This window comes from Mus musculus, chromosome 15 (genome assembly GCF_000001635.26).
Source record: "Mus musculus strain C57BL/6J chromosome 15, GRCm38.p6 C57BL/6J".
NCBI classification, from domain to species: Eukaryota; Metazoa; Chordata; class Mammalia; order Rodentia; family Muridae; genus Mus; species Mus musculus.
The window spans coordinates 103,272,293-103,300,191 of NC_000081.6; the positions used below are offsets into that span (position 1 = coordinate 103,272,293).

Below are 27,899 nucleotides of genomic sequence, written 5' to 3' on the forward strand. Positions count from 1 at the left end.
CATATAAATGAAATAAATAAATCTTAAAAAAATATATATTTATTGGGTATGTGTGCATGCCACACGTGTATATCCTGGGATATACTTCTCGAGACCTTGGTTTGTGTAGTTAACGCTTGGCTGCCTATAGCTAACTTGGTGAACTTTCCGAGGTTGTTGAAATGACCCAAGGACACTACAGCTGTGGATATCCTAATGGTGGCGATGGGAATCTGTATTCGGGTAGGGCTTCTCAGCAAGGCTAATGTTAAGGGCTACACATAGCACCCCCTATAGCGAGTGCGAATTGGAGGCTGACAGAATCACGTGGCTTCCTCCTACCAATAGCAAAGTAACAATCGCTTCCTCCGTTCCCCATGGAAACAACACCGCCCTCAATGATCCTCCCGCCCCTTCAGTGCTGAGGTTTTGGCCTTTCATTGAAAATTCCGGGTGACAATCTAACAGCTGCCTCTTCTGGCTGGACAGTTGGCTTCCGTGAAGCGAGTGACTACGCTGACTGGTCAAGACGCGAAGGCTGGCTCATCTTCACCCAATGTTGCCTCTTTGAGGCGGGACCTAGCGAAGACTCAGGGCCAATCAGCGGTGACGTCGCTTGTGCGACTCCACGTCGGCAGCAGCTACGGGCAAGATGGAGGCGCTGATTTTGGTAGGAGCTGGAGGGCCAGTGGCTCCGTTGTGGTGTCCAGGGGGTCCGGGAGGTGGGGCTCATCAGCTGGGGCCGGGAGAGGGTTCCGGGCAGGCCTCGGGGGCCAAAGCTCCCGCTATCTGTGCAATGCAAGTGTGGCCTACAATGGGAGCTAGAGCCGCGGTATAGAGTAGGAAGCCTTGCCGGCAAGAGAGCAGGAGTCGGTGGCAAAGTTGAAGAGAACATGCAGGGTCCTTAGGAGAATTCTGATTGCGCTGGAGGGGTGTCTTTCAAGTTCTCCCCGATGGTTTTTGTTGTGGATCATACCTACTTGAGTTTCCCCAAACCCTCATATTCTAGTCCCCCAAGTTGCAATGGCAGAAGAGAGGTGTTTTGTCAGTCCCAGATCCTCCTGGTGGTGGTCAGAATTCGACTACCTTTTGGCAATTCCATGTCCTGTTCCTTTACAAAACTTGTTTTTATTTTCCTGTTAATCCTTAGTATGTAATTCTGTCATGATTGAGAGTCAGCATTCCATCCAGGTTCAGGAATACTTGGTAGAGCTAGTATAGATTTTGGAATATCTTTTTCTGACTCCTTATTCTTCTCTCCTACTCTCCCCTCCTTCAGACTTTAGGAACTCATACTGTAAGATCCATTTCAGCCTTCTTGCTTACATGAGAATTGTGATTATAGAAGTGCATTTAACTCTCTTGTCCCTTGATCCTTTCTGCTTGTTCTGCCCCCTAGAACAGGATCAGAGCATTTCTTTCAAGACACTGGCCAGCAGTTTAGAGACCCATGAGTCTGCCTACCTGTGTCTGTGTGTTAGTGTAGGAATTTAACTCCCAGCTTCTTTCCTTTAGTTGGACTCCAGGATTGTTTCTAAGAGTCTTCCTTAGCTCCTGTTTTCATTTATATTCCTTGTAAGTGTACATATCAAACTCTTGTCAGTAAAAGAAAAAAAGCTTTTTCTTCTTTCTTTCTTTAAAGGAAAAAAAGTTTTTTGAGACAGGGTCCCTCTCTACCTTTCCCTTTCCTGATGCCCTAGCTACTCATTATGTAAGCCATGTTGGCCTCAGACTCACAGAGGACCACCTACCTCTACCCTCCAAATTCGGAGACTAGAGGTATGTGCCACCACATCAACTTGTTTTAGTTTTCTCACTGAGAGTTTCATGTAGGTCTGACTGGAATCAACTTTGCCACGTAGCCAGGGCAGACATCTATACTCACCTGGCATTTATGTGGGAATTTGAACTTTGGTTTTCTTATTTGTATGACAAGCACTTTAACCACTGACCTATCTGTTCAAACCTCCTTACTTTCCTTCTTGCAAATGTCAAAGAGAATTTATTCTCATCATATGTGTTGGACAAGTTGAAGCAAAATGTTTAATGTATTGAGTAGTTCAAGTATTTACTATACCGGTCAATGAGTTTTTAAAAATCTTGTGACGATGTGGATAGAGTCTGTGAAACTAGTTTCCTTGGATGTTTTTGGTCTTCTTAATCAGGTGTGGTTGCTCACACCTGTAACCCCAGCACTCAGGCTGAGGCTATATTGTTGCTAGTTTGAGGCCAGCCTGGGTTACAAAATAAGACCTCGTCTCATAAAACCAAAATTAATGTAATTTAGTGGAACCAGCTTAAAGAGTGAGGAAAATGGTACTTGGGGAACTCCTTTCCCATTGGTTCTGTTGGGCTGGGTGTAAATGCTAAGAGCATATGGTCTAGCTATCTTTAAAAGCCCTGTGTTTGACCCCAGCACTAGGAGAGCTGAGGTTGTATGGGGAAATCTCTGTGTCATTTTCTCTCTTTCTTGCACTGTGTGGTATCTCTCAGCCTGCTTCTTCCTCATTGTTCCCCCTTGCAGCTGAGCTAACCAGCTGCATGTAGTAACAGACCCTTGCTAACTTGCCTGCATATCCCTCACCTTTACTTTTAAAACTATACTGAGCCTTTGTCACTAGCACCTTAATGTACTGGGTTTAGGGAAGCAGAGCTGTAGGAAAAGGCTCTTTCTAAGGAAGGGCAGTGCCAAAACCCCGTTCCAGTTTTGTTTCCTTGTTCTCTCAGAACAAATTTTTTTTTTTTTTTTTTTTTTGAGACAGTCTCATTATGTAGCTTGGGCTGGGTTTGAATTTGTCTTATCCCAGAGTCACCAGGTTTCTGAGGTTTCTGTAGGTTCTTGCACCTCTTCAGTTTGCAGAATTTTCCTTTCAGCCATGGGTTGTATAAAGTTTTTGTTGATGGTAAAATACCTACAGGGAGCTATGGATTGTGGCTCCCACCTTTAATCTCAGTGTTTGGTTGGCACAGGCAGGTGGATGTCTGAGAGTCTGAAGTGAGCCTGGTCTACTTAGCAAGTTCCCAGACAGTCAAAGCTATGTAGAGAGAGACCCTGTCTCAATAAACAAACAAACCAAACCTACAGGTATTAGTTTTTGTGCTGATTTTTAAAGTTCTTGACGATTAAACTGTTGTCTTTTTTTTTCCCCTATGTTCTTTCCAACTTTATTTAATGATTTTTTTTTTTTTTTTGGAAACTGGGTGTCATTATGTAGTCCTGCCTTGCTTGGATCTTGCTGTGTAGATCAGGGTGGTTTAAATGCATAAGGATTCTCCTCTGGCTCCTGAGTACTAGGATTAATGTTGTTTGTTTCTGTGCCCACCATCACCACCACCATCACCACCACCACCACCACCACCACCACCACCACCACCACCACCATCATCATTATCACATTTATCTTTTGAGACAAGGTCTCTTTACATAGTCTTTTTTTTCCCCCTGGTCTAAAGATTAATTTATTATTATATATAAGTACACTGTAACTGTCTTTGGACACACCAGAAGAGGGCATCAGATCTCATTATGGATGGTTGTGAGCCACCATGTGGTTGCTGGGATTTAAACTCAGGACCTACGGAAGAGCAGTCAGTGCTCTTAACCGCTGAGCCATCTCTCCATCCCTCTTTACATAGTCTTGGCTGTCCTCTAACTCACAGAAATCCACTTGCTTCTGCCTCACAAGTCCTGATATTAAAGGCATGTACCACCACACCTAGCCTTTTTTTTTTTTTTTTTTTTTTTTTTAGTAGATCCTGAGTACTTTTTTTTTTTAAAGATTTATTTATTATTATACATAAGTACACTGCAGCTGTCTTCAGATGTGCCAGAAGAGGGCATCAGATCTCATTATGGGTGGTTGTGAGCCACCCACCATGTGGTTGCTGGGATTTGAACTCAGGACCTTCGGAAGAGTGGTCAAGTGCTCCTATCCGCTGAGCCATCTCACCAGCCCCACACCTAGCCTTTTTTTTTTTTTTTTTTTTTTTTAAGATTTATTTTATTAATATATGTAAGTACACTGTAGCTGTCTTCAGACACTCCAGAAGAGGGAGTCAGATCTCGTTACAGATGGTTGTGAGCCACCATGTGGTTGCTGGGATTTGAACTTTGGACCTTCGGAAGAGCAGTAGGGTGCTCTTACCCACTGAGCCATCTCACCAGCCCCCACACCTAGCCTTTTAATACTATTTTTGAGAATAGGGTCTCATGTGGTCAAATCTGGTCTTGAACTCTTGACCCTCTGCGTCCGTCTACCTCCTAAAGTGATGACGAGATTATAGGTGTGAACCACCATAAACCATATCCAGTGTTGTTTTGAGGTAGGGTCTTTAAATTTATTTTATTATTTTATATGTATATGTAGGTGGGTGCCTGTAGAGCTCAGAAGAGGGTATTGGATCCTCTGGAACTGGAGTTACAGGCAGTTGGTTGTTTATGAGGGTATTAGGAACTGAACTTAAGTCCTCTTCGAGAGGCAGGAGGATTTTGAGTTCGAAGCTAGCTTGAGCACATGGTAAGACCCTGTGCCAAAAAAGAAAGCAGCAAGCAAAAATTAAAGAAATCGCTAAATCTATGCTGAGCTGAAGAGCGTACTGTACCTGGATAGTACTGAAAAGCTGCTCTTAGAGAGGACATGCTACTAAGCCGCCTCCAAGTTTCCTCCTCTTGCATTTCTGTTTGCTGGTTTGGTAGAACCTCTGGGATCAAACATGTTCTGGCCTCACCTCCACAAAGCACACAACTGTACAATGTTGAGAAGAGGAAAGGGAAGATCTAGAGGGCCAAGAAATGAGTCAAAATCTACCTTGGTCTGGGCATTTCTAGGTGACAATAGATTCCTTCCTTGAGGTACTTTACAGTGGATCCTGCTTGAATTAAAGCACCAGCCTTGGGAGATGGAGAGATGGCTCAGGGGATAAGAAGAGCATTTGCTTTCTTGCAGAGGACCTGGGCTGGCTTTAACTGCAGCATCCATATGGAGTGGTTCATAACCACCTGCAGCACCGTCTTCTGACCTTGGGCCTCAGGCAAGCATGTGATGCACACACATGCAGGCAAACAGTCATAAAAATAAATACTGAGAAAAGCAGTGCAGCCTTAGTTCATAGTTGGATTTACCAAATCTTCTTCCAGTCCTTTGTCTCTCAGTTCCCATCCTGTTTTTGGTCTCAGTTCCCTCTGCTGCTCTTTTAGCTGGCTCTCCCGTTCTCAGTTGTTAGTGGAGAGCAATCTGCAGGTTGCCATTCTCCATGAATAACCTGAAATCTTAATACCTTACACTTTCCTTCAGCCTTTACTTTTTATTTCCCCCACCCTCAAAGCTGAATTACTGTAGCAGTTCAGATCCTTAAAAACTTTGTACAGAGGTATTTTTTTTTCTTCCTGTTTTCAAGTTTTAATTTCTGAGTGTGTTTCCAGTGTTTTACAGATTAGACCTCAATTCCATACATTGTCTCACTTTAATATTTTTTCCTAAAACTGACAAAATCCTGATTTCCACTTCTCATTCAAATATCAGGCCATCTAAAGTGCACCAGGATGTATATGCATCTAGAGGAGGAAGCTGCAGGACACATTGGCGACTCAAAGGTTGACATTGTTTCAGTGGCCTTTGCTTCCTGAATCATCTTAATGGGGCTTTTGTTAAATTCCTTTGGCACTAACAGTGGAGATACTTGGCCTGAGTGCCCCTTCCCCCTGCTTTGGGCAAAGGTATCAATTACATTAAGCCCCCAAAGCACTCCCATCTCGTCCCTGGCAGTCCCCTGTGCCCCTCTCCCAGCTGCGTCCTTGCTGGTGCTTGGCCCCTCCATTTCGTTAGGAGAAGCAATCTCCTCATTCCTGCACCGAGGAGATATATTTCTCAGGCAGGGCTTGAGCTGTGCCAGCACTACCCCCGGTGAGGTCCCTGGCAGCCATAAAAATTTTTATTGTGATTATGTTGGTGTCGGGGTGTCCATCTGGGTTATTGCACACCTAGTTTAATTGATTGAAGTTTAATTTATTGACACTTCAAATTAAATGATCAGAATAAACTGTGCTGTTACTCTGGCCGGCTTGTTTTAATGGTTGATTGCTGGAAGCAGACCTTGGCTTGAACTAAAACCCCAAAAGAGTAATTGACGCTGCTTCTAACTCTCCCCATGTCTTGCCCTCTAAGAAGACCTCGTTATAGATTTCCGACGTATTTATTTATATATTTTTTTCCTCTCCTTCACAGTGGTGGGAAAGGGTTGGTCCCTGGCAAGGTATAAATTATATGAAAGGTCTTGGGGAACTATCACATGGTCTGAAAGGAAGGGAGGAGGAGGAGGCCTCTACATAAAGAAAAGCAGACCCCAGAGAAGCCAGGTCCTCCCGGGGAGGCAGATTGTGAGTGCAGCTGTCCATCTATGTGAGGGAACCTCAAGGCTGGGCTCCTTCTCATCTGTGTTCTTGCTACTTGCTGTTTCTTACTCCACTGGCATGGTGTGACTGGCATTGGCAGTGTGTCGACAGAAAAACTAAAGGAAAGAGGAGCTGGAGGGGCCAGTAAAGATGGAACAGGCATCACCAGGGCTGGTGCAGCCATTTACGCTGGACTAATGAAGGAATACAGCTGATGAAGATGCCCTGGGAGGCTAAGTCCGTGTGCACTGTGAGATGCCAGTGTTGGCAAAGGCCCTCCAGGTTTCCCTCTTTTGGTGTTGGGCAGAGTGTTTCTCTCTCAGCAGACTGTTAGATTTATTCTGTCCTTACATTGCCTAGCCTTTGTCACCTTCGTGTCTTCAGGAAATCCTTTTGTCTAACTTAATTCACGTGCTGCGGAGGAAAGCTTATCTCGGTGCTGGAAATGTAGCTCAATTGGAAGAGTGCATACCTGGCGCCCCATAAATTGGGTAAGGTGGTGTACACTGTAGCCTCCGTACTCAGTAGATAGAATCAGAAAGATCAGAAATTCAAGGTTATCCTCAGCTACATGGCAACTTGTGGCCAGTCTGGAATATCTGAGGACCCCCCCCAATAAATAAACAAATAAATAGATAGATAGATAAATAAATAAATAAATAAATAAATAAATATCAGAGAGTAGAAAGTCTGCATTTTACTGGCTTTTATTTTTTTCTTCACCATCAATGTACATAACTCCACTTTTACCAAATTGCTCTGTTAACAAATTGTCCCCAACTTTTTTCTGTGTGTGTGTTGAGGGTGTTAATTATATAGCCGAGGCTAGCCTTAATTTATGATCCTCTTGTCTTATTTTCCTGCATAGGAGTTATAGGTATGTGCCACCAAACCCAGCCTCCATCTTCTCTGTTATGTAGTTAGACTGAAGAACACAGAAACTGTTCACTTTGTCTTTAGATCCTTTGTCTGGAGCAGAGGGCAGCAGGATTAGTCATGATATAAACTAGGGTGGAGGGCGAACCATAAGTGGATCTAAGCTGATGGTGGTTGTCTGTAACTCCCAGCACTTGGGAAGCAGAGACAGGATTCCTGGCCTGAGGCTAAAAGTTTGAGGCCAGGATGAAAATTGTAGTAAAATCCTGTCTTGAAAAAAAAAATGTGAAAAGAAATTTAAGGCTTGCTGGAGAGATGGCTCAGAGGTTAAGAGCACTTGGCAGTCTGTTATTCCAGAGGTCCTGAGTTCAATTCCCAGCAACCACATGGTGGCTCATAATGAGATCTGGCGCCCTCTTCTGGCTATGCAGCCAGAATGTTGTATACATAATAAATCTTAGAAAAAAAGAAAAAGAGAAAGAAAATAAGACTTTAGGGCGTTTTAAATTTAGATGTCCAGTCAGGCATGGGCACAGGCCCGTTCTAGTACTTGGGAGGCTTAGCTGGAGGGTTGCAAATTCCAGGCTTGTTTAGGCTATATACTGAGGCCCTGTCTCAAAATACACAAGGGCTGGGGATATAGTACAATGATATCATGGAAAGAAAAAGAACAAAAGGTGTCTCTAGTCCCTTTTGACTTTTTTTCCTTTGCTGAATAATATTTAAGTGCGGGCTTCTGAAGAACCCATTTAGGTGGCAGGGTACTCTGATGTAGCACTTAGGCCTGGCTGAGGAGTACATCTGACTTCAGTTTACCTGGCTGTCAGCATTACCACCTCATTTATGTGAATCCTTTTCACTGGTAATGGCTGAAGAGTTAGGAGCTGTGTGACCCCTGGGGTGGGGGAATTCTTCAGCAGCTAGGTGTCCTGAGTTTTCAGAAAATACTTAGGGAACTGGGCTATAGTTCAGGCCTTTAATCCCAGCACTTGGCAGAGGCAGGTGGATCTCTGAGTTCGAGGCCAGCCTGGTCTACAGAGGGAGTTCCAGGAAGGCCAAAGCTACAAAAAGAAACCCTGTGTGTGTGGGTTATGGGGATGTGGGGGGAGAATAAGACGAAGAGAAGGAGGGAGGGGAGCAGAGGAAGGAAGGAAGAATGAGTGAATGAATGAATGAATGAATGAATACCAGGGGGTCTGGAGAGATGACTCAGCACATAAGAAAAGCACTTATTGCTTTTATAGAGAACCCAGGTTTGGTTCCTAGCATCCACAGGAGATCATACATGTAAAATAAATTCTCTAATTCATACATGTAAAATAAATGTTTTACAATTTAAAAAAATACAATTAAAAAGGGAAAGAAAGAAAAGCAAAGACCTGGTACTCTACATTGCCTAAGAGCTTGAGGCTTGTTAACTTGTACAATTTGGTCACCAAAGCTGGAGGCCACCGAAAGCTGGAGGTTTATGGTGCTGACCCTTACTCCCCCTGCTGGCTGTGTGAGATCCTTGGCCATATTAACTTACAAAGGCCACATATTTTTATTGAAGTTGTTAACTGACTGAAGGCAGAAAATCATTCATTTCCTCTTCACATTCAAAAGACTGTTTGGCTTTTTTGAACAGGGTCTCACTATGTAGCTGTGGCTGGCCCAGATCTCACTACGTCTACCAGTGTGTCCTTAGACTGACAGAGATCAGTCTGCTTCTGCCTCCCAAGGGTTGGGACTAAAGATGTTGGCCACCAAACCGGGCTCTTCACATAATCTTATCTTCAGAGGATTGAATTTTAAACCTAGTTCAGTCTCACCTGTGTGGTGTGGGTGTTTGTTTGTTTTTTGGGGACAAAGTTCAGAAATTTTTATCAGCTTATCACAAGGGTCTGCTGTAATTTTTTTTTTTTTAAAAAAGGCCATAACCCTAGCTAATCTAGGTCCAGCCTTTCACTTCTCCTATGAGGAAGTTGAGTATCAGAGAAAGGGAGGGGAAATTTTGAGTTAATAACTTACCCAGAATTCAGAGATGCCAGCTCCTTCAACTAGCAGAAGTTTTGCCCCATGCTTGGACTCTCCATGTTTCCTATCTGTATGTCTGTATGGGGTAGGAAGATGTGTGTGTGTGCATGCATGCGTGTGCAGATATAATGAATGTGTGTGCATATGTGTGGAGGGTGGAGGCTAACCTCGGGTGCTATTTCTCCTCAGCAGCCAGCCATGTAGTTGGTTTTTGTTCATTTGTTTTGTGTTTTGTTGTTGTTATTGTTTTGAGAGAAGGTTTCTCTGTGTAGCCCTGGCTGTCCTAGAACTGGCTGTATAGACCAGGATGGCCAGAGATCCACCTACCACTCACTGCCTAGCTGAGTTGTTATTGTTGATTACCTTTTTGATTTGGCTGGCTGGCTGGCTAAAAGGGATCTTTGCTACCCTGACAGTGCATGTGATTAAATGCACAAGTACTTCCACCAGCTGAACTATCACTCCAGTTTTGGGGTTTTTTTTTTTTTTTTTTTGGTTTGTTTGTTTGTAGACAGAGGCTTGTGAACTTACGTAGCTGATGATCTTGAACTTTGAGTCTTCAAACCTCTGCCTCTTGACTGCTAGGGTTACAGACTGTGATGCCATGTCTGTTTTTAAGTAATACTAAGGATTGAACCCAGGGCCTCATGCATGCTAGGGAAATACTATAACAGAACCATAGTCTCAGTTCCTAAGAAGATTCTTCCTACTGTGACTTTCTGCCATCAGTACCTCCAGAATATGTGTTTAGTTTCCCCTCTACAACCGAAATTTGGTTTCATATAAGATAGATAATTTCTCCAGGACCCATGGGTCTTTTTAAGATAGGGTCTCATTATATAGCCCCAGCAGGCCTGGAACCCTTTATGTAGACTAGACTGGCCCTGAACTTTCAGAGAGCACCCTTTTTCTACCTCTTCAGTGCTACGATTAAGATTTGTGGAGGAGCTAGAGAAAGTATCCAAGGAGCTAAAGAGATCTGCAACCCTATCGGAGGAACAACATTATGAACTAACCAGTACTCCGGAGCTCTTGACTCTAGCTGCATATGTATCAAAAGATGGCCTAGTCGGCCATCACTGGAAAGAGAGGCCCATTGGTCAGGCAAACGTTATATGCCCCAGTACAGGGGAATGCCAGGGCCAAAAAATGGGAATGGGTGGGTAGGGGAGTTGGGGGGAGGGGGGACTTTTGGGATAGCATTGGAAATGTAATTGAAGAAAATACGTAATAAAAAAAAAAAGAAAAGAAAAAAAAAGATTTGTGCAGCCGGGTGTGGTGGCGCACGCCTTTAATCCCAGCACTCAGGAGGCAGAGGCAGGCGGATTTCTGAGTTCGAGGCCAGCCTGGTCTACAAAGTGAGTTCCAGGACAGCCAGGGCTATACAGAGAAACCCTGTCTCCAAAAAAAAAAGAAAACCAAAAAAAAAAAAAAAAAAAAAAAATGTGTGCAGCTATGCTTGCCTCATGGGTCTTACTTTCTGGGCTTCTTGTTGTTTTGGTTTTTAATGTGTCCCTATGTGTGAATGCCACTTGTGTGTGAGTGCCTGTGGAGGCCAGAAGAGGGTGTCAGATCCCCTGGAATTGAGAGTCACAGACAGTTATAAGCTGTCTGATGTGGATGCTGGGAACCAAACTCCAGACCTGCAAGAGCAGTAAGCACTCTTAACTGTTGGTCCATGTCCTCAGCCCTGTGAGTTTTTCTTTCTTTCTTTTTTTAATGTGTTTATTATTTTGTTTGTGGCACAGTCTAAAGCATATTCTGAGCACAGAATCCACCCCTGAAGCCCCTCAGCTGTGTTTCCCAAATCTAAATGCTATCCTTGTCAAAACTTAGCTAAATCTTCTTTTCATCTGAACTATGTAGGCTTCTGTAGTAAATTAGAGCTCTCAAACTCAGCATACCTTTTAATTTTAAAAAATTTTAACTCAGGGTTAGGTAACAGAATACCTGCATAGCCCTGTGGTGCTGGGAGTGGTATCTAGGAATTTCTCCTTCTAATTTTGTTTTGCTTTTGAGACAAGGTCCCACTCTATCCTAGGCTGGCCTAGAACTCACTATGTGGTCCAGATTGGCCTCTCAACTCCTGCTCATCCTTCTAAGTGCTTGGGTTACAGGTGTGTGTACTACGAAGGGCTCTCTTAGTTTTAACTCTCTAGGTTTCTTTTTTTTTTTTTAGATTTATTTATTTATTATATGTGTGTACACTGTAGCTGTCTTCAGACACTCCAGAAGAGGGCATCTGATTTTTGTTACGGATGGTTGCGAGCCACCATGTGTTTGCTGGGATTTGAACTCAGAACCTTTGGAAGAGCAGTCGGTGCTCTTAACCACTGAGCCATCTCACCAGCCATTTCATTTTATAAGCAGGATTGAAAGACCATCTTGTTACAGTTTTTAATTAATAGATCTATTGCTAAGCCCAAGAATTTTACTGTATCCCAAGAATATCTTTGTAAGTAGGGAACACAGATCTTTCCAGGAATCTCAGCCATATTGTTTTGTTTGTTTGTATGTATGTATGCATGCATGCATGCATGCATGCATGCATGTGTATATATATATATATTTTTTTTTTCGGTTCAGTTTTATTTTATATATACAAGTGTTTTGTCTTTATGCATATATGGGCACCGTGTGCATGCAGTACCTTCAGAGGCCAGAAGAGGGTGTCAGAACTCCCTGGAACTGGGAGCTGGGATCTGAACCTGAGTCCTCTGCAAGAGCAGCAAACGCTCTTAACCTCTGAGCTGTTTCTTTGGATTCTTAGGCCTTTTGGTTTTGTGACCTAAGAGACTTAAATAGTTACTTGTAGTTCTAAAATATCCTGTCTCTCTGCTCTATGTAGACACTGTTCCTCCAAGCTTTTTGATCTCATACAGTGATCTTACCCAACTATTCACTTACTATCCCATATATATTAGTTAAGCCAATAGACTTAATTCCGTAGTTTGGTTTGTATTTGTTTTGAGACAAGGTCATTTGTCCCAGCCTGTCCTAGAATTTGACAAGCTGCTGAGGATGACCGTGAACTTCTGATCCTCCTGCATGTAGGGTTACAAGCATGTGTCACTACCGTTAGCTTTCCGTGTTTTCTTTTACAAACCTGTTTGTATTAGTTTTATTTAAAATGCAAAATACATACAAATCGAGTTTGGTGGGGGTTTGTTTTGTGTGTGGATTAAGCACAAGGTCTCACACCTTAGGTGAGCACTCTGCCCAAACAGCTTAGGCCCCAAACCATTGCCTTTCTGGCACTGTTTGCTTGGGCTGTAATCCTGAGGAAGCTGTGTGTCAGGCAGGAGGTCCACAGAGGGCAGCACTGGGAAGGAATCTTCTTCCTCTAGCCTTCCCAGTATAGGCCTTGGTGCTCCAGACTTGATGTTCCCACCAGGTTTCTGGAGACTCTGATGGAGATCAGAGAGTTAGTTGCAGCAGCCTAGGTGCTTTCTGCATGACGTTTCAGCTGTCCCAAAGACAGCTTTCTAGTTTTCTTGATAATAAAAGCAGACACGAAAATCTATCCCTGCCACTCCTCCTCCCACAGCCAGTCTGCCTACCCACCACTTACAGGCACCCTTAGCATTTGAGGTGAAGTTCTGTTATACACTCAGGCTGTGGCTCTGAAAGTCAGTGCATCACAGAACTTTGTCTCGAAAGCTTTCTAGCAGCTGCCCATTTGGGGAGTGAGAGGGAAGAATAGATCTTTTCAGTCCTTTGAATATGGTCCTAAGATTGTAGGGTCTTTTTCAAGAGTCAGTATTTAATGCATCACAAGGTCAAAGCCCAGTCCCATTGTCCAGGAAGCTCATTTCTTAGCACCTGGGAGTTATTTATAACATGTCCTTTGCAAAGCTTAGAATGAAGTTACATTATTAGTAATGGCTTCTAGAGCCTTTAAACTGGCTGGTTTTCTGATATGAAGGGAATTCTCAGGCTTCCCCACTCCTGAGAGGTAAAGGCATAGGGTGGAGTGGGGCCAGCTACAACAGAAGTGAGGAGAGCTGGCTCTACTACAGCATGATGGTGATGCCTTTAAGTGGCATTCTGTCTCCTGCCGAATACCCCAGCTTTCCTTGTTGTGGGTCTTCCTTTGCAAGTTTGAAACGGTCAGGCTTTGTTCTGCCTTCCCTCTTTTTCCAGAACTCCAGTGCCTGAAAGCTGGTCTGGTCTCTCCTTTCTCCCTTAACCTGTCTTTTATCTTGCTCAGGAAGACCCAGTGTTTCTGTTTTAAGGTTTCTTTGATCATATCTTCTAGGCAACCAGTGAAAGAGTCAGGAGCAGAATCCTGGGTTGTATTCTGTTGTTAGCATGGCTGTGTAGGTGCTTAGACATTGCTGGCCACAAGAACACTGGCTCTCCCACTTGGCAGGTTGCCATTAGGGATTTTGGCTTCTGTGAGGGTGGGGGTGTGTGCTCCCATTCCTTCCAGGAATACCAGACTCTGGCTGCAACAACAGTCACCAATGCCAGATTAAGGTCCAGTTGCAACTTGTGGGCAGCTAGCCCTGTGTGGTTGCTGTGAGTGTGGATGAAGGGGCACAACCATTTCCTTCTGTTAGGATTTTTTTTTTCCCATTAAGAAAACTCGTTCCCATTGAGGGCTCCATTTTGGTACTTGAACAGCCAAGTGGCTGTAGAACAGAGCCTGCTCTGTGGGGTGATCTTTCTGTATGGAGCTAGGAGTTAGTAGAACAACTTCTGTTGGTGGCTCTTAGACTATACTTGAGAAGACTTCCCTATGCCAGACAGCACAGTTCCCCAGTTGCAGAGGAAATGCTCTTGTCCTTTATTCCAGAGAGCAGTGTGGCTAGGGTGGCAGTTTTCAGTGTGTCAGAGGAGAGGGTGGGTTGGCAATAATATCATCGTAGAACAATCTCACTACAAAATCCACTTAGATGCAAAATCCAGTTATAATAAATCATCGTGCTGAGAGATTTCTTTTTAAACTTTATTCTCAACTTTGAACAAATATTGAGAGCTCGGGATTCGCCAGGCATTGCTCTGTGCACTTGAGATGAATTAATGAACAAAATACAAAAATTGGTGAATGTCTTGGTTTGTTTCTTTTTGTTTTTTGAGACAGGACCTCATCAAAAATTACCATCATTAGGAATTCAAATCATATGCACATGAAGACACACACCTGTAATTAGGAAGTAGTAGGTGGATTAGCTTTAAGGTTATACTTGACTGTACACTGGGACTACATAGCATAGCCTACCTGATAAAAAAAGTAAGTGGGGAAAACGAAGCTTACGTTTCTTTTTGTTTGTTTGTTGTTTTTGTTTTCAAGACAGGGTTTCTCTGTATAGCCTTGGCTGTCCTGGAACTCACCCTGTAGACCAGGCTGGCCTCGAACTCAGAAACCCACCTGTCTCTGCCTCCCAAGCGCTGGGATTAAAGGCGTGCGCCACCACTGTCCGGCTCAAAGCTTACATTTCTTAGGTCATTTTCTTTCTTTTTTTTTTTTTTCTTTTGAGACAATAATTACATGTATAGCCCTGGCTGTCCTGGGACTCGCTTTGTAGCCTTGAACTCAGAGATCTGCCTGCCTCTGCCTCCCAAGTTCTGAGCCAGAACTGCTGGGCTCTTATACCATTTTCAAAAGACTGGGTTAGTGAGCTGGAGAAATAGGCCAGCAGTTAAGAGTCCTGGCTTCTGTCTAGTGGTGATGGCACATACCTTTAATCACAGTGACTTCCGGTACAAAGCCAGTCAAATCTCTGAGTTTAGGCCAGCTTGGTCTACATAGAGAGTTTCAGTACATAGAGAGTTTCAGTACAGCCACAGCTATACAGAGAAATAGAACACTGGCTTTTAAGCAGGGTCTGGTGGTATACATCTTTAATACCAGCAGTAGCAAAGCAAAAGGCAGGCAACCTTGAGTTGAGTTCAAGTTGAGTTGAGTTCAAGGACAACCTGGTCTACACAGTGAGTTCCAGGATAGCCAGAGTTTCATAGTAAGACCCTGTGTACAAAACAAAACACAACAAAACAAGAACAACCAAACAACCCAGCACTACCAACAAAATCCACTGGTTTCTCTTCTAGAAGACCCAGGTTCAAATCCTAGCATCCACGTGGCATCTTTAATTCCAGTTTTAAGGGATTCTGACACCCTCTCTGGCCTCCAAGGGCACCAGTCATGCAAGTGGTACACAAGTTTACATGTAGACAAAACAACCATACACATGGGGGGCGGGGAGTGATCACTTTGGAAGCAGTCTTGAGGGTTCAAGGCCAGCTGGGCTACATATTGAGAGCCCTTATCTAGATAGATAGATAGATAGATAGATAGATAGATAGATAGATAGATAGATAGATAGATAGATAGATAGATGAATGAATGTGAAAAAAAGAAAAGGAAAGCCTGGGTTAATACCCACTTCTCTTGAGCTAAGGTTGCTTCTTTTTTATGAAGCCCCACCTCTCCAGGAGCCTCACTTTACCTCTGTCAGGCTGCAGTCTCTGGATCCTTTGCAGTAATTCTTTCTTCTGCCTCATGTCTTTGTTAAACTTATATTTTTGAAGATGGGTGAGTTTTCTAAGACCAGGAGAGCAAAGCAGATAGATAGTCTTGCCTTGGACCAGAGGTAGTGAGAAGTAGTCTTGGTGAGACCTCAAATTCTGTGAGTGGCGGAGGCCTGCTGTGCACAATGCCAGCTGCTCTCACTTTCCTTTTTCCTTCTGAAAGTTGTGAGAATAGAGAAGAGAACACCAGGCTCAATAGCTTTTCCTAAGTCATCTGTTTGCAATTGAAGAAAGGTGTTAAAGTGTAACCATTACAGCTAAGTTGTGATGGCTTCATGAGAGCCAGTATCAGCAAGTCTGTGTCATTCTGGGGTTTTGTTCTGTTTTACAGGGACCCAGGGCTCCCTGCACACAAACATGCCCCATGGCACTGAGTACTTAGTTCCATTCTTGGTAGTGGAAGAAAACTCCCCTTGTTATTTTAGCTACCTCTCAGACTCCGGACGTCTCAAATATTTTTCTGTTTGCCACACTTAAGATTCAGGTTGATTTTTATCCTATCCGATTAAGTCGTGAGGGTTCATATATATCGAGGAAGGGTTTCATATGTGAACTTTTGGATGATGTCTGTCTTAGAACCAGTGTGTGTGAATGCACAGTCCTGCTCTGTGTGTGGATGGCTTAGAGTGGCTTGCTTTAAGCTGCTGCTTTGGGACTGCAGTGACTTCCAAGGGCATTCAACCCTCTTTCAGATGAGCAGTGCCTGTTTATTAGCATGGTCACGTTCCATGCCCACCTGTGTTCAGGACGCCAGAGAGACTGGGTGACTGAGAAAATGACCTGCAAGGCCTTAGGATCTGGAAATAAGAGCATGGTGAAGGGCTGTGAGCCTGAGACAGTCTCTCTGGGCCTTGGTTATTCTCAGGGGGGAGGTATTAGACCTAATCATGCCGCAGTAGGGGACACACAAACCCCTGTGTGACTCTGCAGCTCAGTGGAACCAGGGAAGGAAGGTATTAGGCTTGCTAGTAGTGATGCTCTCAGAACTGAAGATACGTTCATGTTTCTTCAGGAGCCCTCCCTGTACACTGTCAAGGCCATCCTGATTCTGGACAATGATGGAGACCGACTCTTCGCCAAGGTGAGATTTGCCTTTATATTAATTTAGGAGCAGGACAGAAACATTGGATACTTAAATAGCAGAATTGGCCATTCTAACTCAAATTCTTCAGGAGTGTGATGATTTTGGGAATTCTTTCACCTTACCTTGACTACTCCAGGTAATTCCAAGTTGGCAGTCTTTCTGTTCCTTAGAGTGTTTTCTGCCTTCTGTGATCACCTTCATCAGGGAAAGGAAGAGCTTTAGAACCTTAATTTCAGAGCAAAACACTATCTCAATGCTAGAGGCCTCTATGTCTGTTTTATCTATCCCTTCTGCCCCCGGCCCTATTACCTTGTCACTTGGCCTGAGTTTTTCAGGGAGTCCTCCAGTTTCTGACCTCACCAAGCTGCATGCCCCAGTGAGCTGTTGCTAACTTTGGGTGGATTGAGAAGAGAAAGGACACCCCTTTCCTCCATTCTCCCCCTCCTGTAGAAATATCTTCTGTCCCTGGAGTATTAACTCTGGGCGAGCAGAGCATAAATCAATCAGCAGGTGGAGATTAGTTAGAATTCACCAGCTGTTCCTCCCTGTAATTGGATGTAACTATGCAGGACACCTTTGGAAACAGTTATCCAGTTACTAAATGCCAGACCTGTCATAGGTCTCCAGCTGACTGCAACGGATTAGCCCCTAAAGAGCAGTCGCTTTAGCAGCCTGTATTTTCACCCCCTTGCTGGGAGTGCTTGGGAGTGGGCTCAGTAAAGTGCCGACTGCCGTGGGAGAGATGGTCTTCCAGCCAAGTGGTCCTGTGCATATCTTTAATCCTAGCCCTTGTGCACCCAGGGAGGTAGAGACAAGCAGATCTACAGAATGAGTTCCAGGACAGCCAGGACTACACAGAGAAACCCTGTCTCAAAATAAACCAAACTAAAAAGAAACCTACTGGTGTTCCTGCAGTGAGGGAGAGTCTGAGGAAGCCTCCCTGCATCCAGCGTTCCTTATTTCTCCAGCACTGTCCCAGACAAGAGTAGCTCCTGGAAAGCACGTGGTGCAAGTGTCCTTAAGAGAGCTGGGAGGCCTCTGCCCTTAGAGTTTTAGAAAATGGCTCACAGGATTGTAGGATTGATTACAGCACATTCCTTCTCCTTCCCTGTTTTTGGTTTGCTTGTTTTGGTTTTTAATTTATTTCTTTTCTGGGTGTATATGTGTGAACTTGTTAGAATAGCCAAAGGACAACTCACAGGAGTCAGCTCTCTCCCTCTGCCATGCTGGTTCCGAGGCCTGGCAGCAATCTCTCGCTGGATTGCTCTCTCTCTCTCTCTCTCTCTCTCTCTCTCCCTCCCTCCCTCCCTCCCTCCCTCCCTCCCTCCCTCCCTCCCTCCCATTTCCTGCCTCTGTAGTCCTTGCTTCTCTGGCTCAGTGTTCCTCTGTCACTGCATGCCTTGAAGGGGTCATACAAGATCCCAGAGTAGGACACTCACTAATCATTGTGGGCTCACAGCTATGATGACCCAGCCCTGTCTGTCTCCTTTCCTTCCCACTAGTACTATGACGACACCTACCCCAGTGTCAAGGAGCAAAAGGCCTTTGAGAAGAACATTTTCAACAAGACCCATCGGACGGATAGTAGGTCATTCTTCACCCTTCCTTGTGTTTCGGGGAACCACGGGAAGGGGGTGTCAGCAGGACTGCAGGAAAAAAAGATAAAATGACTCGGCCTCCTCTTTTTTTCCCCTCCTCCCCTCATACAATAAACTCTTCAGAAATGTAATAGGGAGGTGAGTGTACCTCACTCGGGAATACCGTACTAGAAGCTTGGCTGTTAGCTACCTGTCTAGTCCCTGGATTTATGAGCCTCACTTGACAAATTTAACTGCAGCTCTGCTTATTGTACCGCATCCATTAGGGCAGGTAAATGGAAGCCTGTAAAGGTGACCGCTCTGCATTGGATCGGCTGGTATCCTGCCTCATACACAGGGAGGGAAGTAGGCGCAGTGGGGGAGGGAGAGCCAGAGAATGTAGACTCCCCTGAGTTTCTAAGTCCCTTCTGCTACCCCTCAAAACAATAAATAGCTTCAGTGCGGGGAGGTCTTTACAGTTGGCCTTTCCGTGGCCCGTGCAGCGGCCCCAGGAGTTCGTGGGAAGTCCTGTCGTGCTGACTCTTCTCCCACCATTCAGTTCCTGCTTTCTTCTCCCAGGTGAAATCGCTCTGTTGGAAGGATTGACAGTGGTCTATAAAAGTAGCATCGATCTCTATTTCTATGTGATTGGCAGCTCCTATGAAAATGAGGTGAGAATCGCTGTGCGTGATACCTCTGATGCCACTTCTGAAACCCTAGTGGGCCACAGCCACTGGCTTGGGGCTTTGCAGAGCCACATTCCTCTGCTATCGGGCAAGCTCATAAAGAGGTCTGTCAGAGATCCCTGTTAGTCTTACAGAAGAAATGGCCCAGCCAAAGAATCAGTCCAGAAAGGAAGTTTTCCAGGTCTTTTTTTTTTTTTTTTTTTTTTTTTTAATAAGGGGCAGGATCTTACTGTATAACACAGGCTGTTGTCAAATCACATCTATTTTCTAGGTGCTGGAATTACAGACATGAACCACCATCATCTCCAATTAGAATATACATTTATATTTTATTAATATTCTTTCCAACACAGTGGTGGTTTAGATTTTGTTTGTTTCTTTGTTTTTGTTTTATTTTGAGACTGTGTCACACTGTAGCCCAGACTGGCCTCAAACAATGCAATCCTCCTGTCTCAGCCTCTCCAGTGCTGAGATTGTAGGTATGAGTCACTATGCCAAGTTCCCATGGTGGTTTTTGGTTTTTGTTTTGGGTGTAGGTGTGGGTTTGGGTGTAGGTGTGGGTGTGGGTGGAGGCGGGGTTAAAGACAGGGATTCTGTGTGTGGACATGGCTGTCTTGGAACTCATTCTGTAGACCAGGCTGGCCTTGAACTCTCAGAGATCTATGTGCCCCTGCCTCCTGGGTACTAGCATCAAAGATATGTGCCACCACCACCCTGCTAACCCATAGTTTGTTTTGTTTTGTTTTGTTTTTCCGAGACAGGGTTTCTCTGTGTAGCCCTGGCTGTCCTGGCACTCACTTTGTAGACCAGGATGGCCTTGAACTCAGAAATCCGCCTGCCTCTGCCTCCCAAGTGCTGGGATTAAAGGCGTGAGCCACCACACCTGGCTCTGTTTTTTAACTTTTTAAAATTATATTTTACATGTACTGGTGTTTTTGTGTGAAGGTATTGGGTCCCCAGGAACAGGATTTCCTGACAGTTGTAAGCTGCCATGTGGGTGCTGAGAATTGATCCCAGGTCCCATGGAAGAGCCAGTGCTCTTAACCTCTGAGCTACCTCTCCAGCCCCCACCCACAGTGTTTTTTAAAGGTAGATTTCTGCGGTATAATTAAGGGCGTGCATGTGTAATGTGCTTTAGTTCATGGTGAAGCCATACAGTATGAAGGGGTCACTTGATGAAGACTCATGGTATAGGTGGGTCTGTGAGTATATTCCTAACCTTCCTGTATGCAGGAGAAATGGTTTATTTCAGGTGCTAACAACTTCTGGGAGAATAGACTGGTACATAAGCCTCCAGATAATTTTCCATCACAGTTAAGACTGAGAGACCAGGTCCTGCTGAGCTCTTACTGCTGTGTGTGTGCTCTGTGAGGTGCATTGTTTAAGCTTGGCAGCATTTCTGTGGGTTGGAGGCATTACTGTCTTTGTTTTGCCAACGAGGAAACCAAACCTCAAAGAGCCATATAAAATTACTTGTATTTGGCTTTTGTCAAACTATAAAAATAGCTGTATGTGTGATTCAGCTCACTAACTCTCTCGAGGTTACACATGTAGAACAAGCTGGGTTTCAAGCCTAGTTCTGACTTGCGAGCCCAAGCTGGGCTGGGTGTGCAGCTTAGCAGTGAAGTGTTCAAATGGCAAATTTGAAGTCTCAGATTTAATCCCTAGCACTGTTTCTTTGTTTTATTTTGTTGTTTGTTGTTTTCTTCAAGACAGGGTTTCTCTGTGTAGCCTTGGCTGTCAAGAAACTCGATTTGTAGACCAGGCTGGCCTTGAACTCACAGAGATTCACTGCTTCTTCTTTCCAAGTGCTGAGATAAAAGCATGCATGACCTCACCTGGCTCTGAGTACCATTTTTAACAAGGACTTTCCAACCACCTCCCTCTGATTTCAGCTCTTAATTAGTTAAAGATCTCTCTCTTTACTAATCCATCAGGCAGCTTTTTTTTTTTTTTTTTTTTTTTTTTTCCAGTTGTTTCCATCAGGCAGTTTGGTAAAGGCGTAGGGGTAGGGGCTGAAGAGATAGGGCAGCTGTTAAGAGCATTGGCTGCTCTTCCAGAGGACCTGGGAGATTCCCAACACCTACACAGGAGCTCATGACTGTCTTTATCACTCCAATCCCAGGGATTCTGGTGCCTTCTTCTGGCCTCTTTGGGTACTGCACACATGTGGTATACACACATAGTTTTAGACAGACATGTATATACATTAAATAAAATAATTATTAAAAAGACTTAGAGGCAGAGAGGGATGGCAATGCACTCCTATTATCCCAGCACTTGGGAAGTATAGGCAGGATAATCATCAGGAATTTAGGATTGACCTCAGTTACGTAGGTGGTTCAAGACCAACGGGGGCTATGTGACAGACTACCTCAAAAAAGCAAAACACAGGTGGAACTATTGCTTAGTGTTAAGAATGCTTGCTGTTCTTTCTGAGTACTTGAGTTTGGTTGCTAGCACCCATGCTGGGCAGCTCATACTCTTTGTAACTCCTGCTCCAAGGAGATCCAGTGCTCTCTTCTGGAATCCATGGGCACTCCTGTGCGCATGCATGTAAAACACACAGAGAGAAAAGTAAATCTTTAATAAAAAGTAAATACACAGAGTGCTATAATCGTCTATAGAGGACTATACCAGCAAAGTCCTGTTTCAGTTTCTGCCTTAAAGAAGCCTCCACTTGGGGGCTGATGAGATGGCTCAGTGGTTAAGAGCGCTGACTGCTCTTCCAAAGGTCCTGAGTTCAAATCCCAGCAACCACATGTTGGCTCACAACCATTCGTAACGAAATCTGATGCTCTCTTCTGGAGTGTCTGAAGACACACTACAGTGTACTTACATATAATAAATTAATTAATTAAAAAAAAAAGAAGGGCTGGTGAGATGGCTCAGTGGGTTAGAGCACCCGACTGCTCTTCCGAAGGTGCAGAGTTCAAATCCCAGCAACCACATGGTGGCTCACAACCATCCGTAACAAGATCTGACCCCCTCTTCTGGAGTGTCTGAAGACAGCTACAGTGTACTTACATATAATAAATAAATAAATAAATAAATAAATAAATAAATCTTTAAAAAAAAAAAAAAAAGAAGCCTCTACTTGTGGAATTGCTTAGTAGAACTAACTTCTTTGAGAAGCCAGAGTCCTTCTGCTGTTGTGTTTGCCCTTCACATTATGTCTCTGGCCGTTTGTGAAAGCTTATGCTTTTTGGTGAGGAATAAAAAGTGGAAGGTCTGTTTTGGGGTAGCAGTTTTAGGGCCTTGAACCTTCCTTCTCCTTTCTCAACAGCTGATGCTTATGGCTGTTCTGAACTGCCTCTTCGATTCCCTGAGCCAGATGCTGAGGTGAGCAGCCATTCTCATTTTAAATTTGGAAGGGAAATACCTATTCCTTAGAGCCCGGGATTAGTGGGAAATCTGAGCCACACTGGGGAATTGGTTCAGTGTAAGACATAGACTTGCTGTTTGTGGATAACTAATTTGAGTGGAGGGTTAGGTGGAGAGAATGGTCTTCATGTGGAATCATTCTCTTACTGAGGGAGGAAAGAGAGTCCTTCAGGAAGAATACTCTATTCTCTGTTTCCTTTGGCTGCCCTGATGATTAGAACCAAGGGTAGGCAACTGTTCTACCACTGAGCTTCTCACCTAAACTTTTTCTTTATTTTATTTTTCTTTTAATTTAAGACAAGGTCCTAGGGGGAAAAAAAAAAGAAAGAAAGAAAGAAAGAAGGAAAGAAAGAAAGAAAGAAAGAAAGAAAGAAAGAAAGAAAGAAAGAAAGAAAGATTGATTCTGAAAACTAATGTAAAGGAACCGTAATCCTGTCACCAGAACACATCATGCTTAAGATTCAGTTGGGAGCAGAGCATATCAGATGCTCTAAAATAATCGAGAGGTTGATTATCTATAGCTTTTCAAGCCTTTTTGTGTCTTGACATCAACTTTTAACCTTAGAGTCTTTGATACACAAATAAAAATTTACCCAGGCTGTCTTAAGATTCTATTTGTAACCCAGGCAACCCTTGAACATGTAACCCCTGCTTCAGCTTCAAGAGTAGTTTGGAGTACAGACTCGGACCTCGTCTGTATGCCTGTACCTACTCTTGTCATGTCCAGTAACTCTGATGGTGTTCTGAGCCCCAGATGCTTTCCTAGGCCTGTCCGCTGGGTTTGAAGGAGGGGAAGGCCAGGGAAGTGACCCAGTGACCCAGGTGAAACTTCCCTATCTTGGAAAAGGAGGAAACACCACAATTTTCCATTGCTAGCCCTTATAGTCTTTCCCTGGACACAGAATGGGCCCACTGTGCTCTTTGCCCTCTACCTCCCCAGTAGCCCTCTGTTCCCACGCACACAAGCAAGGGAAGATATAAGATACTTTCTCTGAAAACATTCAAGGCTCTGAACTTCAGCCACAGCAGCTCCTAAAAGTGAACACATTTTAGAAATCCATGTGGAGTAGAACAGCGGGTGCTCTCAGCCCACAACCCAGCAGCCAGAGGCTCAGGTTTCCTCAGGAAGGGGGTGATTTATTTCCCAGCCAGGTGAATGAATAGACTTCATTTCGGGTAATCTAGAGAAAGAGTCATACTGACGGATGTGACAGGCCACATGCACCAACCACCGGATCTGAGGCTGGTAGATGCAGCCCCTGGCTGTTCCCAGCCCCTCCTTGGCCTTTGTTTTAGGGTTTGAACAGACCTGGGGGGAGGGGAGAGGCAGAGAGACTTCAGAAGGAGCTTGAACGCAGAGGGTTTTGCATTCCCACTCCTCCCACCTTTCCACCATCACCAACTCCAGATTATGAGCTATGAATTTTTTTCCTATCTTCTATGTCTTTTTACAAGCACCTCCACCAGCAGCAGCAGCAGCAGCATGCTGGATAAGTAGCCTAGGAGTCAGAAGTTAGCTGTTTGGGATCCCCCCCAGAATGTCAAGACTCTGGTCACTGTTCAGTGGTATAAAAGGCTCTTTTTCACCTCACTCCCTTCTACATGTGGGTGGTGGAGGCAGTTACTGGTTAGGGTTAGGATCCCTTATTTAGACAGTATCCCAGAATTCCTTTCTCACACAACCTAATTTTTCCTCTTCTTTTGGGGATTCAGGAAAAATGTAGAAAAGCGAGCTTTGCTGGAGAACATGGAGGGCCTCTTCTTGGCTGTGGATGAAATTGTAGATGGAGGGTGAGTTCTCTGCCCTGCCCGTATTTGGAGTGGGGAGGGGAGGTGGCTGCCCCTCAGCTAGTGAACCTGACTTACAGCAAATTGGTCCCTTGGAGCAAACAACCGTCTTCTTTGTGTTTGTAGGGTGATCCTAGAGAGCGACCCCCAGCAAGTGGTGCACCGGGTGGCTTTGAGGGTAAGCAGGGATGTGTATCCCATCTCTCCACGGATCCTCCCAAGCCAGGCTTGCTGGGTGGGTGTAGCTGAGGGTCAGCTTATACATAGGTCCCACCTTCTCCTGTCCTCTTCACACGAATGTATCATTCTCCCGGCTTCTACATCTCCATGTCCCAGAGAAGCAGAGGAGCTCACTTATGTTTCTAACGTGGCACCTAGCATATTATATGGTCTTTCCACAAAATGGTCACTTTAATATGTTGAATGAACAAAGAAGTAAAAGAAACCTTAATATTCATGGTTCTAAAACTGTTAAGGAACTTGAGGTTGACTTGTTGCCTCTTTGGAGGTAGATCCAGTCACCAGAGGCAGAGGAGTGTCTCACTCCGATGGAGCCCTCAGAAACCTCGTAATTGCCAGCACCTCAGCCCTCACTGAGTTAATTTCTGCTGGGAGTCTTCATGTCTGCTGGGAGATGACAGTGCAGAGAATCCACCTGTAAATTGTATGGTGCAGAATGTCTGAGCAGAGGTGTGCTACCAGTTCCCAGAACGTCCCAGCTCTGACCTCCACAGAGTGAAAGCTGCCAGTGCTGGCTAATGGGAAGTCTTCTTCCTTAACTGCCGTGGGCTCCATTTGCATAGTTTAATCTTCTCCTCTAACATATGTCTCTATGTGGCAAGAGAGAGCCCCTTCCCTCTTGCTCCCCCCTCTCTCTTCTCAGGCTGCTGTTGCAGCAGTTTATTTCTTCAAATTAACATGCAGTCGTTACCCGTCAGGCCTTGCGGGATCCATTAACTACCCCTGGCTCCCTCCACCACCACCTCCATATTGATATTCAGGGAAGGTCTTCTCCGGCTAGGGAATCAGGTCCCCCACCCCAGAGTTGAGGGAGGTGAGGATCAGATATCCTGCTGATTACTTGGAATGAAATAAATCTTTTAAGAAGTCATCCTGCCTTTAAGTGGAGGATGGATAAAATGATCCTTTGTGTTCACAGTCCCTCTGGCTCAGTCTTTGGAGTGGGCCGAGAAGGTTAGGGCATTCGCCTTTCCTTCAGTTTAAAAGAACACTTCTTCCTCTACCATGTTCCAGTCTAAGTGCTTATCTCTGTATACAGGGTGAAGACGTCCCCCTTACAGAGCAGACCGTGTCTCAGGTATGACTTCCTTCTTCCTCCTCTCCACATGGACAGACTAGCTAGCAGGAGCCCCCGACCTGCCAGGTCTGAATTGAGACCTCACACTTAGTTAGCTTCCTTGGCTCCCTCTTATTCCAGAGCACTGGGACTCATTGTACAGTGTCCTCGGCTCCCCTGTCTCCCTGACTGTGATCTGGACTGTCAGCCTTGCTCTGTACCCTTCAGACCTTCCCTGCTTGATACCTCAGTCAGTCAGTGATTTATTCCCCAGCAGAGGCTTGCCTTAAGCAGATGGTCTGTGTGCATGTGAGCACACACTTCTCTTTCTCTTATTATTCAAATGAGGGCTGAGCTGAAAATGCATATTCTGGAATATGCGGGCTTTGCAGATCCATCCTTCTACCTTGACTGCAGATAGATTGTCTGCTTGACCTGGAGGCCTACATGGAAGTGGTTCTGGTTTTGCCCAGTAGGAGCCCTCAACATCTGGATGTGTAATTCCCTCTCTATAACGTGTGTCCAGTAACCCCCAGCTTTTTTTTTTCTTTCCTCCCAGGTATATCTCTTCTCTCTTCATCCCCCCAGTGGATTTGAATTCGGGGGGAATTTCCCAAACTGACAATCCTCTAGGGCCTTAGAGAGCTTCTTCCTATTCTTCCACCCTTGGGATTTTCTATCCCCTGTTCTTCTAAGGAGAGGGAAGGCAAGTGTGGGGAAGGAGAGCCTCAGCCTGCTCACACCCTGTGGCTTGCAAGTCCCCCTCAGTGCTGCCTTTGTCTCCACAGGTGCTGCAGTCAGCCAAAGAACAGATCAAGTGGTCCCTCCTTCGGTGAAAGTGTTCTGAGCCCAGTTCCTTGCCCCTCAAAACCCACATCTGCTGTGACTTCTTATCCAGGCCCCCAACTTATGTCCTTAGGGTCATCTTGGAGAACCACAATGGATTCTTCTGTCTCTATACTTTCTGGGGTTCTTTCCCCTCCCTCTCATGAGAGTAAAGTCCCCAGCAGATTTGAGTGAGTCAGGGGAAACACCCTCTTCCTACTTACACTTGTCTCGCCCACCCCCCATTCTCTCCTTGGTTTCTTGGCCCTTTACTGTGGCTGTACTTCAGATCATCAAAGCAAGAGAAAGAATGTGCTGAGTGTTTTCTTCCCTGTGCCTTAAGGGCCCTCATCCCAGCAGCCCATATAGCCAGCAAATGGAGGACTCCTAACTTCAGCACAAGTGGGTTTGGAGTGGCAGAGGCCATACTTTCTTTGCCTCAGCTTCTCTCCTTCCTGCTGCCCTATCCTCTGCCTTAGAAGAAATGGGAACAGCTTGTAGGGAAGGGACAAGCTGCAGAGGAACAGTGATTTAAAGGCCCTTGGAGCTAGTCCCCTCAGCCTCAACTTTGATCTGGCCTTTAGCCTCAAAGCTGCTGTACCTGCACATGGTCCTGAGAACATCTCTCTAGGCCTGTACCACACCTCTCTGCCTGTAGAACCTGTGAGATCATTGCCTGTGGCCTCTGTCACCCTGGAGCAAAGCCAGACCTTGGAACCCAAACTACTTTAGTCCCTAGAAAAGTTTCTGCTCAGAACTGAGGATGGAAAGAGCCGTAATGACGTTGGCCTTGCCGTGTTCCTTCTCCTCAGCGCCACACTCACATATTTCTCTGCTTTGGTTCTACAATCTGTTGTTGAGTTCCCCCTCTCTGCATCAGTCTTCCCTGGAAATGGAGGACCTGGTGCAGTACCTTTCCTCTGAGGCTTGGATTCCCGTTCTTGGGTGTAATGTTGCTCCCTGATCCCATATCCCTGTGAAAATGACTTAGGAAAAAACGTTTCTGAGCAAGCATTCTGGCCCATGCACTGGCTGAAGTGGGCAGACTGGAGGCGGCCTCTGCAAGAAATGGAGTCAGGCGAAGTCCACCTTGTACGCTGCTGTGCGGCTTAGGAATAAAGTGAATCTCTTCCAAACTGCCTTTGTGTGATGGCTCTGTTCCTCCCTTTTTTGGCAGCTATTCCTGTTCCTCCAGCCACCACCCCCACGCCCCCGCACCCCACCTCTTATAATATTTCTTCCTTTCTACCTCAGAGACTCCCCAGCAGTCCCCCCTACCCCTAATTTACAGGGCTGTTTGCCTCCTTGGCATCTCTAGTCCCCTCGCCTGGAAATTGGCGCCAGGGGTGGGGTGGGGATGGTATTTTCTCAGTGGGAGACTCAGGGAACTGAGTTCTCCCCCACACACCCCCAAAGCCAGCTGCCTGCTCCCGCCTCAGCCATTAGTAACCCGGAGACGCGC

At 45.1% G+C, this 27,899-nt stretch overlaps 1 protein-coding gene, 1 long non-coding RNA gene and 1 other non-coding gene across 6 annotated transcripts; 2 read left to right on the forward strand and 1 right to left on the reverse strand.

The window, feature by feature from the left end:
- The first annotated feature begins 595 nt into the window (after positions 1 to 595).
- Copz1 (coatomer protein complex, subunit zeta 1) lies at positions 596 to 27,573 on the forward strand. Of its 2 annotated transcripts, none has more exons than NM_001357748.1 (9): positions 596 to 649; positions 16,809 to 16,877; positions 18,383 to 18,464; positions 19,037 to 19,128; positions 22,430 to 22,485; positions 24,241 to 24,318; positions 24,442 to 24,493; positions 25,595 to 25,633; positions 26,172 to 27,573. In NM_001357748.1, the coding sequence occupies exons 1-9, from the start codon at positions 632 to 634 to the stop codon at positions 26,232 to 26,234; spliced, it is 549 nt and encodes a 182-aa protein (NP_001344677.1). In that variant the 5' UTR covers positions 596 to 631; the 3' UTR covers positions 26,235 to 27,573. The 2 variants fall into 2 exon arrangements, with proteins under 2 accessions (NP_001344677.1, NP_062791.1); NM_019817.2 differs by having other exon boundaries at positions 26,401 to 27,573.
- Mir148b (microRNA 148b) lies at positions 12,833 to 12,929 on the forward strand. Its single transcript, NR_029766.1, has one exon. It is a non-coding gene; the product is annotated as a microRNA 148b (primary transcript).
- Gm41406 lies at positions 14,070 to 18,179 on the reverse strand. 3 transcript variants are annotated; one of them, XR_003951562.1, is made up of 5 exons: positions 18,080 to 18,179; positions 17,782 to 17,872; positions 17,003 to 17,075; positions 15,715 to 15,952; positions 14,070 to 14,408 (listed from the first exon to the last, which is right to left on the reverse strand). It is a non-coding gene; the product is annotated as a predicted gene, 41406 (long non-coding RNA). The 3 variants fall into 3 exon arrangements; XR_003951561.1 differs by lacking the exon at positions 17,782 to 17,872; XR_003951563.1 differs by lacking the exons at positions 17,782 to 17,872; positions 18,080 to 18,179 and adding an exon at positions 17,190 to 17,328.
- Positions 27,574 to 27,899: the final 326 nt, after the last annotated feature.